Consider the following 15,124-nt stretch of genomic DNA (forward strand, 5'->3'; position numbering starts at 1 on the left):
CTGGTCACCTATTACATGAGCTAATTAATACATTCTCAGGATGTACCTCTTGTCCTCAGTGGCTCCTGTTGGGCATAATTCCAAGAAGGAGAATGTCTTCTCTTCTGCAAATAAGCATCTTCTGTTGGAGAGCAGATTGCTGGAGATAAGTAAAAATAAACACGAACCAAATCAGATAATTCTCCTCTGAACAGGATTTTTCCTTGCCCTTGAAATGTCATCAGCCCAGGTTTATTTGTTTCCCTGGTGCTCAGGTAGAGTTTGTTCTGAGGGAAGTTCTTCCTGCATGCAGGAGGCATTTTGTAAAGCTACACCTCTACATGGGATTCATAAACAAACCAAATGACTCAACAAAAAAAAATTACATTCAGTGAGATCTTTTTCTCTTGGGATATTTTTACTGCAAGAAAATAAAAAATATCGGCAGAAGACAGACACTGAAATCACCAAAATTTTTCTCTCTCCAGTCTGACCAGTCTGGAATTTGATTTTTGGATGTGGTGCTTGGTCTGGCCCTCAGGTAGAGTCCACCTGTCTGTCTGGGAAAAGGAGTCTCAGCTGAGGCTGAGGTGCTGCTTCCATGGAAGTGTTTGTAAGGGAACCCATCTGCTATACTCATTGCATTTTACATAAAAAAAGGATTAATTATTTCTTCCAGATCAGCACATATGCAAATTCCTCTAAAAAATTCAAAAGAAATTCTGGGCAGAGACAATGGACTTCCTTGACAGTTTCTGATGAGTCTTTAAGTTGATTATAAATGTTCAGAGAAAGTAACAATCTTAGCAGTTAGGAATAAAAAAAAGGTAATTGTTCCATATTGTAGCTTCCTTACCATTTGAGAACAACCCCAAATTTAATTCTGCCATCACAGGAATTTTTGGCTGAGTTACATGTGAGAAACGATTTCCATTTTGAGCATGAAATTTCTTTTAACTGTGATTTCTGATACAACATATGCCATAGAAATGAGGAAAAAAACCCTACAGTTACTGTGAGGGCCTTCTGATCCTTCTGAGGGATATTGTGTGCCTTGGTGTGTCGGTGTTTGAAAGGATTTCATCTCAATGGTTTTGGAAAGGAATGAGTTTTATTTGTACCTCATACCAACAAGGTTTTCTTTTTCAAACAGATTTAATAGTTATCAGAGCACTGCTGTTAATAAGTGATTCTCAATAAAATTAAAAGTTTTGCATGCAACATTTTTGATCTAATTACATCATAAGCTACTAAAATTGAAATATTTATTTTTATTTTAAGAGATATCGTTCTGGAATTTCAAAGCCATATGTAATGACTACATTTATGTACTGAAAAAGTAGCACTAGAAACAGTGTCCCAATTTGAATTATCTCAAGAATATAATGTTCTTGAAAGGCAACAGATATTAAACACCCAGTACATGAGAATAATTGGAAAATTCATTCTTTTGTAACTTCAGTATTTATCCAGCTTTTTGGCTTTCTGAAAATGGATTAGTGTAAAGAATGTCTTTGCAGCTGAACTTCTGGGTGGTGATTTTGGCAGATCAAACCCGATATTAAGAACTTAAAATTGTTTCAACAGCACCTGAATTTTCCTGCAAGGTATAATAAAAGGCAGCAAGCAGGGCCCCAACTGTATAAGCAAGAATATAATACTATATAATTGCTGTTCTGCTTGACAAGGTCATAATCTGGTTTCTGATTACATGTTAATGGCAGCAAATTAAGATACTTCGAAGAAGATGAAGGCCTAACATGATTATTTTAGTATTGCACATATTTTTGTTTAAAATTCCTCTTTTCTTTCAGAAAGAAGTCTGTTCTCTGAGCTGCTGGAGAACAAGGGCAGCTCAGGCCACCCCAAACCTCGGGAGATCGATGGTGTCAGCAGCTGAGGATCTAATTCGGGATTATTTGGGTCAGACTCTTTTATCCCAGGTAGGTGTGACTTGATTGACTCAAAAGAGGTTAGTTCATTCAGTTCAGAGGGGTTATGGAATGAGGAAAGTCTAACAATTCCTATAAGCAAACATTTTTATTTTGCATGGCATTTTTAGGATGTTGCATGGATTGCTGGCAGTCATGCATTTATTATTACATTTGTATTAGTTATGTGCATTTTTAATAAAGCTCGAGATGAAAGCATTTACTCAGAAAAACACTATTACAAATGTTTCCTTTGCAACTTATCTCTTTAGTTTTGCAAAGGCAAATACCCAAACCAGACTGGCACAGTGTGCAATCATTCATGTGCTCATACCTTAAGCTGACCATAAACAAGGCACATGATGATAATATTATTACATATTTTTTATTTATTTTTTAATTACATATCTTAACTTTACATTGCTTAAGAGACTGAAAATTGTTGTCTACTTGAATTACATAATAACCCATACCTGGATTCCAGTGTCTTGGAGTTTTCCACCGTTTCTTGCACAAGCATTTTTATAACCTCCCCACTCTCGTGTTTTACCTCATATTATCAATATACAGACCATGTACAATGTGTCTGGAAATTATTGTAGCACTAAACAAAAGTCATGAAGTCCTGCCTTAACAGGAGCAAGGCTCAGTGTAAAGGATGGGGTGCATTGATCAGGGCAGTCTGATTTCTCTTTGCTTGCTCCAAAATTCCTATTGAGGAAATCAGAAGGGATCTGTCCAAGACATGACATCAGGAAAGCAACTTAGGCTGATTTATATCATCGAGTAGGCGACAGATTTCCAGAACTTTATGTTCTGGTTTAACAGATGTGTATGTTCTGTGAGGGGAGGACAATGAGTTTATGGAGAAAAAAGCATTCCCTGGAAAATCAAAAGCCCAGGTGATTCTCCTGCACCTTTGTATTCCATTTTTTTAGACACAAAGGAGAGGAACACGACCCCTCTGACAGATTTAACCAGAAGTTATGAGCATTAATTTCCTGCCTCCCAGCACTGGTTGCCTGGTAAGCATTTCTTAAGTGATAAAATTTCTATCTTGTTTTCTGCTGTTTAACTTTGTGATCACTCAACATCCCATTAGGGGAGCAGGTTTTGATGAAAGGGAAGATTTCACCTTGGCTTATGAGCTTTTTAATAAAACAGTTGTTACTTTCCTAATTTGTCTCCAGACTGTCTTGAGCTGATGCCTGAAGCACATTGAGGACAAAAGGAGCTGCAGACAGAGGTACAGCTCTGCAAAGCATTTTCTTTGAGTGGGAAGGCAGATTAGGAAGCTCCAGCCCTTGTTCCCTGTGTCCCTTGCTCCCAGCTCCCTACCTACTGCTCTCCACCCCTTCAGTTGTGCTTTCACAGTAATTTTGTGGCTATAAACTGAGCAACTGAGTTAATAATCATCTTTCACCAGGATATTGTGATAAGCCTGGCTGTGCAGCCCCACAGAGTTGTGCCAGCACAACTGAAAAAACCATTGTCACCATAATGCCAAGCTGGTTCAGACTGAAGTGCCACAGAGCAGGGCAGTCCCACCTCTTCCCCTGGCTACCACTTGGGTTTTCCTGACTATTCAGTACCACAGAATGAGTGAGTATGTGCCAAGAAACAACTCCAGCTAAAAGCAGAGTTCTCACTGCTATTTTACTGGAGGGATTTTGGCTTTGAAGAAGCTTTGGCTTAAGTTCCATACAGTCTATGCAGCACCCTGGATTTAAGAAGCTCCATCTAAATTATTTCTTTTTTTGGCCTTCTTTTAGATTCCAGGTGTGAATTATTGCTGGATTTAATCTCCTGGAAACCTACATCCTCACTGTATTCAGGGAGCAACCACAGCAAGTGCAGTAAGAGGGCAGGCTTAATCCATGCTCCCTTAGTGTGTGCTTTTCCTGCAGCCAATAATCACCCCCAGCTTAATTAGCTAATGTTGTGTTTGGGGATTCAATATTTATGCATCAGTGAAGCAATAACATTGCAAACCACTCTATTTGTTGAATGCCCTTTTATAAAAATTGGATGTACCCACATAGATTGTTTCAAACAAAGATAAATTGCACCAGAATGATGTATTTGCAGGTAAAATTGGCTCTGATGCAGATGCTGTATCAAAGAAAAATTTCCTTATTATGAAACTCCAGTATCCATGTCTTTTCTTGGAGGATAAATACTGTAAACATTGCTGAGCCTGTGATGAGGAGTTAATCTGGTTCTAATGGAACTACTCAATAACAGGTTGTACATCTTCTAAGTAAGGAGAATATCTCCATCAAAGAATTTTGAGTTGGTTTTATTTTTTTTTTGTGCTGACTAAAGAACCTGGTTTTGTTGTTTTGGTTTTTTTTCCCCAAAAGTCTAAATTTTCTTTTGAAAATTTTAACTTTGCATTATAAAATTGTGGGACTTTTTTAAACGTGATTTTTCAGGTTTTTTAATGAAATTATGTGAACATTTAATTTTTTTTCTTCTGTCAAGACTGAATGTTTTTCATAGGGAAAATGTTTTTACTCCCCTGTGGTATATCTTTGTATCAACAGAAGTTTTTGTTTAAGGCCAAATTTATCAGACTAAATGGGAGCTTTCACCACTGACTGGGTTATTCATTAACTGAGGTTACCCTGGAGTTGTTCTCATATATGAAAACAAAATTTAGTGCTCAGTGATAAATCTGCTGCCCTTCTATTTGAGGTCTAATCCAGCCAATTCCAGCACTCTGAGGACAGACAAGCAGAAGCAGCAGCTTTGTCTGCAGCTGCCTGGGGCAATAAACCAGAAGCCCAAACTCTCTCATCCCTTGCCATGCTCCAAGCCAGACACTTTTTCTCTTGTAGGCCTTTCCCCTTCATGCATCTTTACAGTTTTTGAAGACAACACTGAATAATATTCAAATAATATAATATTCAAAATCTCTTTGTTTCCTCTGATGTTTAAGAAAAAATCAAATTTCCAGTTATTTCAGCTCAAGGTTATACAATTAATGTTTCAGCTGCAGCACAAAGGAGACAATTGTAAAAAACTGAAATGTGCAGAGAACAGGCCCACAAATATGAGGCTGCCCAGAGTGTTGTGTCCTGGTTTCTAAGCGAGACCTTGTGAGACTGTGTGCACACTTACATGCACATCCAGACACACAGGGCTTCTCTGTAGGACTGCTTCTCCTGATCTTATCTCCCTGGGGTTATAAAAAGATCTCAGGGCAGGAGAAAAATCTCACATTTCATTTCGTTGACTCCATTAGCTCGATGAAGGTGCTCGTGATGCTTTCTGTGTTTGAAATTCCTCGTTAGAGGTTAATTAAAAACTCCTTCAGGAGTTGTCTCTGTGTTTGTCTGTGTCATATTTGTTTGTTTGTATCTGCTACGACCTTTCCAGTGAATTATCACATCGCAAAGGTACAGACATTGTACTCCTGAATTACTTTTTAGGCAGTGGCAGGGTCAGCTGAGGACACTCAGAGCGAGGACTGACCGGGAAATTCGGTGACGTTTGCGTGTCATTCCTTTATGTCCCAACACTCCAAACCTCAGGGTTTGGATGAGGGTTTGGGGGTCTGAACAACCATGCTCAGGACCAGAATCAGGAAGTTTCTCAGGGAGATCAGCCTGGGAATCCTGGGAATGCCCTGAGACCACAGCACAGAGACAAGGACTGATTTTGCTTCTGTTTCGTTCGGTTGTGGGGTTTGTTCATCTAGAAAATAACATAAATAGCAGCGACTTGCTGATCTGGCTCCATGGCCAACAGACTTACTGAGAGTTGTTTGTCAATTATTTTGGGATTCTCTGATGAAAGTTGCTAAAGCAAATAGTTTATTTTATCCTGATTTGTGCATATGGTAATGCAGTCACACAGGCTCCCAGGATCAGAGTCGCTTCTCTTAAGATGTCCACAAATACTTTACATGACAATGCCATAAAATCAGAGAACTGGATAGTCTGGAGTTAGAACTTGAGCCATCAGTCACAGTCAGGGTGTAATAGAGCTATAAAAATGTGCATTGACACCGAGTGTGATCAAAGTCATATAAACAATATACTCCCAAGCAGCGTATTTACATATGCCACTGTCAGATAGATTGCACTGGCATGTCTAGATTTAATTTCCACAGTATTTCTTGGATTTGATCATTAGGTAACACTGGACAACATTATGATTGAAGAGAGTAAATACTGTGCAGGGGAAATGACCAGAACACTTACTCTGTCAATTCTCCTTTTATTCCCAGCAGTGAAACTGCATTATCATTGCCACAAACTAATCCCATTTTGTTCCAGAGTGCAGGATGTCTGTAACAGAGCAATACAAATGAATTAAAATATATTGATTGTATAGAAAATTAAGTGCAAACTATTTAAAACATCTTAAGTGATTAGATGCAATAAAGTGTTACAGATACGATTGCACAGCTGGCAAACCCAAGTGAGGAGAAAACAATCCCCTGCTCCCAATGAGAGAACCTGGCTCCCAACCTTGGCTTTTCCACTGGGAGCCTCACAAACACTGTTTGTGCTGTGAGGGGGCAGGTGTCAGCCCCATCCCAGCATTGCCACTCCTCATTTAGACTTTACATCAAGTCTGCATGAGCTCTGCTTTGAAATCTCATTTTTCCTGTTTATAAGCAAAGACAAACCCCTGTTTATTAGCTCTGGCTCTAGAGGAGCAAAGGTGTTACATAAAGGGCCGCTGATATTTTGGATTACACAACATTTTTAAGGGACATGTGATATGTCACAGACTATTTATATGTACATTTGAAAGTAACTCTTGATTATCTAAAGTCATTTTTATCCTAAACAGATCAACACTGCTGAGAACGTACAGAAAAACAATTCTGCGATGGCATAAAGTAAAACTGCCCTGTTTGTGGGTACACAAAAGGATTCGGGAGTATAATTTTACTCTCTTAGACCAAATGAAGTCCTAAATTGGAAAAGCAGCTCTGTCCAAGGTCGCCTCTGTTGTTTCCAAAAATATCTCGAAACAAACGCAAGAGGGGCACTTTGTTGGGTGTTATCTGGACATATATAGTTTCAATCAAATTCTTCAACAAGTGTCAGAGTAAAAGTCCAACGTTTGCCTGACACTGCCAAGTCACCAGCAAGTGAATCCCCTCAAAGGCTGAAAATAAATTTGATACCAGAATGAAGAAAAAGGTTGAAAATAAATTTAATGACGGAATTAAGAATCATGGGATGTTTTCTTTAAAGCCACGGTAATTTGGGATGGAATTGTAAACACCTTTTAGATATTTCATAAAAGGATTGTCTAATTCTTTCCACAACACAGGGTGAAGTGTTACAAGGTTGTGCTAGTGATCCCAGGAAAATATTTATAGTGCTTTTTCCAGTATATGAGTTCCCTCTTTCCCTCTCAGCGTGTTTTACGATCAACCTTCGCTGCAATTAAACCAACAAGCAGAAAAGAACCTTCCTGGGACGAGATTTTAAATGGATGCATTTCCCATACAAATGATTGTAGAATACAGAGTACAAGTGATTGAAGTAGAGATAGTAAATAAAAACCACAAAAGGAACAGCACAACAGTAAGAGCCCACTCGGAGTGAGCCACGCTCCATCTCGGTGTTAAAATCCAGATTGCTCTCTAGTTCTGAGCTGTGGGAGATGTTTTCTGAAGGAGATTTAATGTCAGGATGATGCTGTCCCTGCCCATGAAATAATAAAAGCCCAATTTTCCTCACTACCCTGGGAACATGGATCTCTCCTGCTCCCTGGCTTGTGCAGCACCTGAGCAGAGCCCACGTGGAGGAGAGAAACCCTTTGGGACAGGAGATGTAACGTGGATGTAAAATATTAGTGGAACAGGTTGTCTGTGGGTGACTTTCAGTGTTCTCATAGCTCTGTTTGCTTTTTAACGTGCTATAAAAACACTTCAGGCTTTAAGCACAAAGTGAGGGAGATGGGGACAATGTTTTATAAATACTTTAAAAACCTCCACGTTTCTAATGCTGCAGTTCCCAGAATGCTGGTTTAGAGCACTGCATCATTTTAATAGCAGTTGGTAAGCAAAATGTATCATTTTAATGTGTTTTTTTTAATTTTAAATTTACCCATTTTTTAGAACCCCAAATTAATCAGTCCTTTTTGCTTTTTTAGTGGTAATTCTTTTTTAGTGGTAATTCTTCACTAATGGCTCTAAGATTTCTGTGATAATTGCAAAGAAAGGTCTAAACACCAGTTTACTCATCAGAAAATGCAGCAATAGTGTAAACCAAGTAAACTGCTGAATTATTCTTATTTTATAACCTTAGAGTTTCAACTGCTATTTAAAAAACTGTAATCCAGTTTAAAAACTCCAAACATTAAACTCCTACAAATTTTAATTGCATAAAATCTTAATGGATTTTATTTTTTGGCTTTTTTTTCAGTATGAACTAGTTATAAAATTTATAAAGAAATTGGGAGATTAATTCCTTCATTATTTCCCTCACCTACTGATTATTTGTATGTGATGTATATCTTTATGGTTTTGTTTTTGTTGCTTCCTAAGTGCAAAGCATATTTTCTATTGCATTTCAGGAAAAATAAGTAGAGAGAGAGAAAGAAATTCATCTTTGAAAACTGGTAAGATCCCATTTTCCATATTTCTATCAACTGCATTTTTCCTGGTATTAGCAAAAAGTGCAGGATTTGGCTTTATCCTGTTTCAAGAATAGACCTAATTAAGTGCTTATTGTATAAAGGAGTGGGTTTAGAACTTGCAATAAAATTTAGAAGCTTAAAATGACATGTTATTGTGTAATAAGAGACTGAACTGAAGCAGGAAAATAGACATTGGCTGGAGAAGATCCATTTGCAGAAAAAGAACTCCAGTTCCTGGCATTCAGCAAATGCTGCTTGTTGGTATCTTAATTAGCAAAACCATATTTTTTAATAACTTTACAGAATGGAAATGCAAAAAAGAAAAGGTAAAAAATGCACTTTTTTATAACAAATTTAAATAATGCCTTTAAATACAAGGTAAAGAATGCAGTTTTATTCTAATGATAAACACTATTAATACTTCAGCACTGGATTTGTGCAACAGCCTCTCATGGCTGTCTACTAAAAATCGAACTATATTGCTCAGGACTTGTTATTTGAATTGTTTGTGCTGGGAAAAACCTCCACAAACACTTAATTTTTGTTATAAATCAGGATGTGTCTAGTGAAACGTTGATTTGTGTTGGGGGGAAATCGTTATTTTAGATAATTACCATGATTTTTATTCTCTGTGTGCTATAAATCAGGTGCTGGCCCTTTAATTCCTGCTTGTTCTGTCAGGATGAAGAACACGGAGCTAAATCCAGCAGACCTTATTTTGGCAAAACTCCCACTGAAGTCGGAGAGGGTTTTGTCAAAGTAAGGCTGGTGTGGTTTGTCTCACAGTTCCTGAGGATTATTTGGAACATGTTTGCTCCCTGTCCAAACCCCCAGAGCTCTTCACCCGGGGTGACATCACCAGGGAGCAGCCTGGAAACTGGAATCATGAAAATCAATGTCATGCAATTGTGGAAAAATACCCTTTTCACCCACTGACCTTGGGATAACATGGATTGCCTCAAGAATTTGGAGGCTGCCACTGTGAAACTACTGCTACAGAAACAGACACTGGGAATTTGGAGAACCTGTTTTAAATTCATGCTGAGAATTTAAAGGACTCTTGAAACAAGCTGGAAATAGGTCAAATACTGATTGTGAGAGAACAACTACCCACATGGGTGTTGCCCAGACAGGTGGGACCTTGTGATAAAGCTGTTGATTTGTGCAGTGCTTCCTCACTGGAACACCAGCACTTCCATGGGAATGTCGACCCTGTTTCCATTCCAGGTTGCACAAGAGAGAGGCAGGTGAAGAGTTAATTGTGTTCCCTTGGCAGGAACCTACGGCTGGGAGTGATAACACCAGGAACACACAGACTTGATTTTTTGAAGTCTGAGCAAATGCAGGGCCAGAGAGAGAAAACCCAGATCCACCCAGGACCAGCGTCTCCTCATCCCCAGGCAAGGTGACAGAATCACAGTGTCCCAGAATCACAGAATATTCTGAGTTGGAAGGGCCCACAAGGATCACCGAGTCCAACTCTTCAGTGAATGTGTCCCCGCCTTTCTCCCAAAGGGACACACCTTCCAGGTGACAGCGCTCCACCCTCCATGTCTTTCAGTCAATCACCACCTGCCTCCATGTGGGAGCTGACTCCAGGCTGGCCAAGCACTGCCAGAGAGCTGATTTAGGAACTGGACTGGCACTGTCAAATGGCTCTGCATCGATGGCTCGCTGGGCACAGCCAGGGAGCTTTCACTGCCGTCCTTCAGGGCCAGGCATGAAATACTGGTCCAAGGAGAAGCAGCTCTGAACTGCATTTCCAGTTCCTGAACCAGCAAGTCACCAGGAGAACAGATTCCATATTGATTATTGGGTAGTAAAGTGTCTCTGCTCGTTAATCACAACGTCCTCATCATGAGGACATTTCCAGGCACGGAGCTGCTGCTGAACACTTCTGCTGCTCTGTGTTTTGGAACAGTGAACAGCATCACACTGCTCACAGTAGGGAAGTCTTATCAAGAAAGCTCTGGAAACTGGTGCATGTAAACACAATAAATGCAAAAGAAGGGCCTAACTTTTATGATTGTGGGCAACTATATGCATGTGACAACCTGAGCAGTAATATCCATGGGAGTGAAGAGACAGAAACAAGTAATCCTAGATTTGGGTTAGCTAAGGAAGTATAAGAACATTTATTTTAGTTATTGTAGTTCAAATGGAAATAAAATGGTACCACTAATATAACCCAAATGATGTGGTACCCAGATGGTAAATGACTGCTCCTTTAAGAGGGTGGATGTGGTGTTTTCTCATGCCTGGAACTATTTTATCTCTCAGGTCTATGTGGAACTTGCTGTAGCTCCAAGAACAGCTGAAATCAACATCATTAATCCCCCAAAGCTGCAGAATATTACAATAGTCTTATAGCTGGGTTGCTTCCTCCTCCAGTTCTGGGTAAGGACAAGGAGAAGCCTTTGGAAACAAAGTGAGCTGCTGCTCATGTGACTGCTCAGATCACTGTTCCAACCAGCAGAAATTTGGTAAGTGCTGCAGCCCCGAATTTGCCCACACACACTCTTGATTTATTTGGACCTTCCCAAGGGGAAGGCAGGTATTTTGCCATATGGGATGTTTAATTTTATAAACCAGCCAGGCTATTAATAATCAGAAAGTAAAAAAATCAGAAGTTAGCTTTTTGTTGCAAGATAGGAAGATAAAACTGTGAAATTCAAAGATTTCTGAATGCTCCCACCTGTGTGGAAAAGCCAGTGAACAGAATCCATTAAAGCTGCATTTATTAAATGTCCACTTGTATAAAAAGCTAAAAATAGCATTTGAGTTTTTCCAATTTTCTTTTGATAACGGTTATTATGATTTTCTGCTTCATCTCAGAAAGTCATTTTGCTGCTGCTGCTGCAGTGTATAATCTGTGTGCCCTTTCTTGGTGCAGCACAAATGACAGAGCACTAATCAGATCAGAACAACAATCACGTCATCTTTGAGTAACTAGCAATAAACTGTTTTTACAAGGGAGAAAGATGAACTATTCTTAGTTTCTCTGAACAGAAAAACAGAAAATGATTGTACTCAATCTTACTCCACATAATTGCCATGAATTTCCAAGGCATTGCTTTTTCCTGGGTAGCAGGCTAATCCCTGTCATACATCTTTGTGTAAATGGTCCAGTCAAATAGGATTTCTAAGGTTTTGCTAAAAGTTTTGACTTAAAGTCTAAGAAATCCCCTTTCTCCCTGCCCTGTCTAGTGACTCTGAACCAGAGGCTGATTCCTAAGTAACCTAAATGCCCATTTTTGGTGATTATCCCACATTTTCAGCATGTCTCATATCTACTTGTCTGCATTCTTTTACTGTTGCTGTCAAGCCTTCTGCAAACCCCTCTATTAGAAGTCCAGGAATGGGATTGTCATGACTTTCTCCAGTCAGCAGCCCTGATGAGCCAGGCAGGTGCCATGTGGTGATCCTGGAACAGGGCAGGCAGGTACAAAGCCTGTCCTGGGATCTATGGATCTGACTCCACTCCTTGTGAACCCTTTGGGGGCATCTGAAATAAATGTCATTAAATGAGCCATTCAAACCTCTTTTTCCTGTGGCCCAGCCCCTAACAATTTCCTTCTTTCCCCTAGGAAGTGTGAAAAAGAATACCAGACAGTCACAATATAGTTTTGCCAGCTTTTATTTTAGTCCTGTTAACAAATGTATTTAATGCAAAGACAAACTAGGAACTCTATAATTACCATACTCTCTCTGGATATAGAAACCAGCAGAAGATCTCACAGTTAGGTATCAAAGAAAGCAAAAATATTTTTTTTATATCCTGAAAAGACATCCTACTTCAGGCAAGAAAAACTATAAAAAACCCCACCAACCTATCTAGAAATCCAGCAAGCCAAAAGAGAGGGAGGAGATGACCCTCTTTGGGTGTGTAATCCCTTTGGAACCACCCTGTGCACACAAAGCAGCTCAAAACATCCTCACAGGGGAAAGATTTAGTCGACCTCCGTTTTTCACATGGGCAACTCAGAAAAAAATAAAATAAAGGAGGTAAATGTGCAAGAAAAATACTTCTGTTAAAAACAACAACAAAAGATAATGGAAAAAGCTCAGAATCCAAGTGATTGTTCTCCAAAGCGACTCCTGACGCTGCAGCAATGAAGTGTCTCCTGGAAGCACAATCAGCTGAACTGAACCGTGCAGGGAAAGTATGACCAGAAAGTCTGAGCAGGGCTGCGAGGCCAGGGCTGTGCAGCTCCTGCAGTCACACTGCATGGATAAGGACAATAGGGAAGGAGAGGGCCAAGCCAGGAGGGCCACAATTATACAATATCAAGCCCCAGGCCTTGCAGAAATGTAACCTTAGCGATAGAGAATGAGAGGCAGAGCAATTACGTACGTTTTCCCTGACCCCGGAGAAGGATTTGTTTCTCTTTGATCTCTCTGCAGATGCCCTTCCCAGCCTCATAAACCATGGATTTAGGAGGAGCTTCACCCCAGTGCAGCTCTTCCAACAGACCTTCCAACCACAGCACGTGGTCACTGAAACAGTGGAGGAGAAGCTTCACAGACGGGTCTGTTGCTCTCTTTGTTTATCCACCAAAACCAAATACTGTACAAAAATTGTAGAACTGATGAAAGCAACAGGATTTAGTAAGTTCAGAAGCCAACACAGCCACTTCATGTAGGTATTGGGAGGAAGAATTCATAACACAAGCCTGTCTTTACCTCCTTCCTGAATGACCTGACCAATGGCTGCTTGATTTTGTTGTTTCTGAAAACATTCTCTTTTACATTCCATTAACTGCTCAAAGTCCTGCCACATTTTCCTTTGCTTCATATTTGGCCCGTGACTTTCCCGTACAACCTTCTGCTTCTCTCGTAATTTCTGTTAAAAATACAAAAACATTAGATTTCTGGAAGAGTTCTACGCCACAAGAATTGCTCACACAGCTTGGAATGACAGAGATTTTTATATGCTACTGAGATATTGTTTTGTTCAAGTTGATAACACTCCCTGCAAGTGCTAAATGCATTCACACCTGGGACTCAGATATTTGTACAGATTGACAACTCTTTCCATGGTTTTTAACTGTCTAAATATTAGTCTTATCTATGTGAGAATTTATGCTAAAAATCTGAGATCATTTCCACACAGAGCTCTTGCAGTATCAAGGTGCAATATGCAATGGATTCCTATCATGATATTATAACATGAAATCAATGTTTTACAATTAAACCCACTCCTGATTATTAATAGTGGCAGCCCAAAGCTGTAAAACCCCCCAAACTGACTCAGAAAAGGAAATTAATAAAAGCTATTTGTTGTGACTTGCTAAGCCCAACCTTGTCCATGCTGATCTGAGCTTCAGACAAGATTAAAACTGGACAACTGGTTTTGTCTAAGGCAGATGATCCCCTGGCCTTTAACAACAGTGATAAGGTTGACAGGCTCAGAATTTATTGTCTTCAACAGGTTGCTTTATATACAACAGAAAATCTGAGCTGGCACAGTTCGTTATGCCCGTGTTTCAGTTTCTTATCCAAATGGTTTTCAGGGAATGTGCTGTCACATTGAGCTGTTTGACATCTTTTACAGCAGCTCATGCTATTCCCTGCAGGAAATCAAGCCCTGAGGAGTGAGCAGGATCCCTTTCCAGGGTATTAGTTACCAATGCCAGCAGTGATGGAATTTTCTTTGTAGGCTGCAATATGCTTTTTATAAAAGACTGACCACAGCCTTTGGGAATAAACCCCACAAAAATATGAACTGTCCAATTTTTGTACGAGGTAAAAGCCTCATTCTCACCTTCCCAAGGTTTTCTTGTTCAAGGATCATCCGTGTATACTGTTCTCTAAAGGAAATATAAAATGATTTTATCATTATTTGGTTCTACATAACAGGACAGAATAATGATGCACACATGGAAAAGGATGAAAGTACTGGGAGGTTCACAGCAGGAAGAAACCTTTTTGTTATTGGACAACATATCCCTTGACATCAAGGATCAGGTCTCCTTGTCTCAGCTGTGCAGTTGGGAAAAGTGACACTGGATAAGATCTCTTACATTTTTGAAGCAGACACGATTACTCCTCCTTCCAGCTTGAAGGCAACAGTGAGATCCTCCAGATAAGATGTACCCGATCCCCTGTCATAATGCATTTATCCTGGTGATATCCTGAGGTGAACCACGGCGAGCGTCAGAGTTCACAGATCCACAGCCCTTAATTGCTGGGAATGCAGCGTTGGAATGAGTGGGAAAGTACAGGAATGAAGGGGAATAGTATTTCAGCCCAGGTCTGACAACCCCAGGGGCTGCAATGGGACTGCTGTGCGTTCCTCTCTCAGAAAACAGCCCTCACATTTCGGGGCCTAAATATAGGCCGAGCAGCGTAACCGGTGACATTCATTACTAAAAGTCTTGGCTGTGCACCTTGGTCTGTAACAAGTGGCTGATCACTCTGACATACCCAAACCTGACACATGAACCCTGACAATTGAACATGCAAACCACAACAGCCCCGTTCAGAGACAGCACTAGGACTTACTTCAAATTTTTTTTCAATGTGACAATAGAAAAAAACTATTCACTGAGTCACTTGAAAAAAAAATCAATTATATTTTGTGTGTAATCATTACATTTATGTGT

At 39.8% G+C, this 15,124-nt stretch overlaps 1 protein-coding gene across 2 annotated transcripts in view; it reads right to left on the reverse strand.

Annotated features, from left to right (window-relative positions):
- Positions 1–6,158: 6,158 nt before the first annotated feature.
- The window catches only part of IFT81 (intraflagellar transport 81), a 45,298-nt gene continuing 36,332 nt past the window's right edge, over positions 6,159–15,124 (reverse strand). The window contains exons 17-19 of one of the 2 annotated variants that reach the window (XM_017814441.1): positions 14,284–14,329; positions 13,203–13,362; positions 6,159–6,205 (exon numbers count right to left, since the gene is read on the reverse strand). In XM_017814441.1, coding sequence (XP_017669930.1) covers positions 6,174–6,205; positions 13,203–13,362; positions 14,284–14,329 — 238 coding nt within the window. In that variant the 3' untranslated portion in view covers positions 6,159–6,173. Of the gene's footprint in view, positions 6,206–12,500; positions 13,106–13,202; positions 13,363–14,283; positions 14,330–15,124 lie in introns of those variants that run through there. The other variant, XM_017814440.1, reaches the window with a different exon arrangement.

The sequence above is a fragment of the Lepidothrix coronata genome, unplaced genomic scaffold, assembly GCF_001604755.1.
Source record: "Lepidothrix coronata isolate B3197 unplaced genomic scaffold, Lepidothrix_coronata-1.0 Scaffold44, whole genome shotgun sequence".
Taxonomy (NCBI): Eukaryota; Metazoa; Chordata; class Aves; order Passeriformes; family Pipridae; genus Lepidothrix; species Lepidothrix coronata.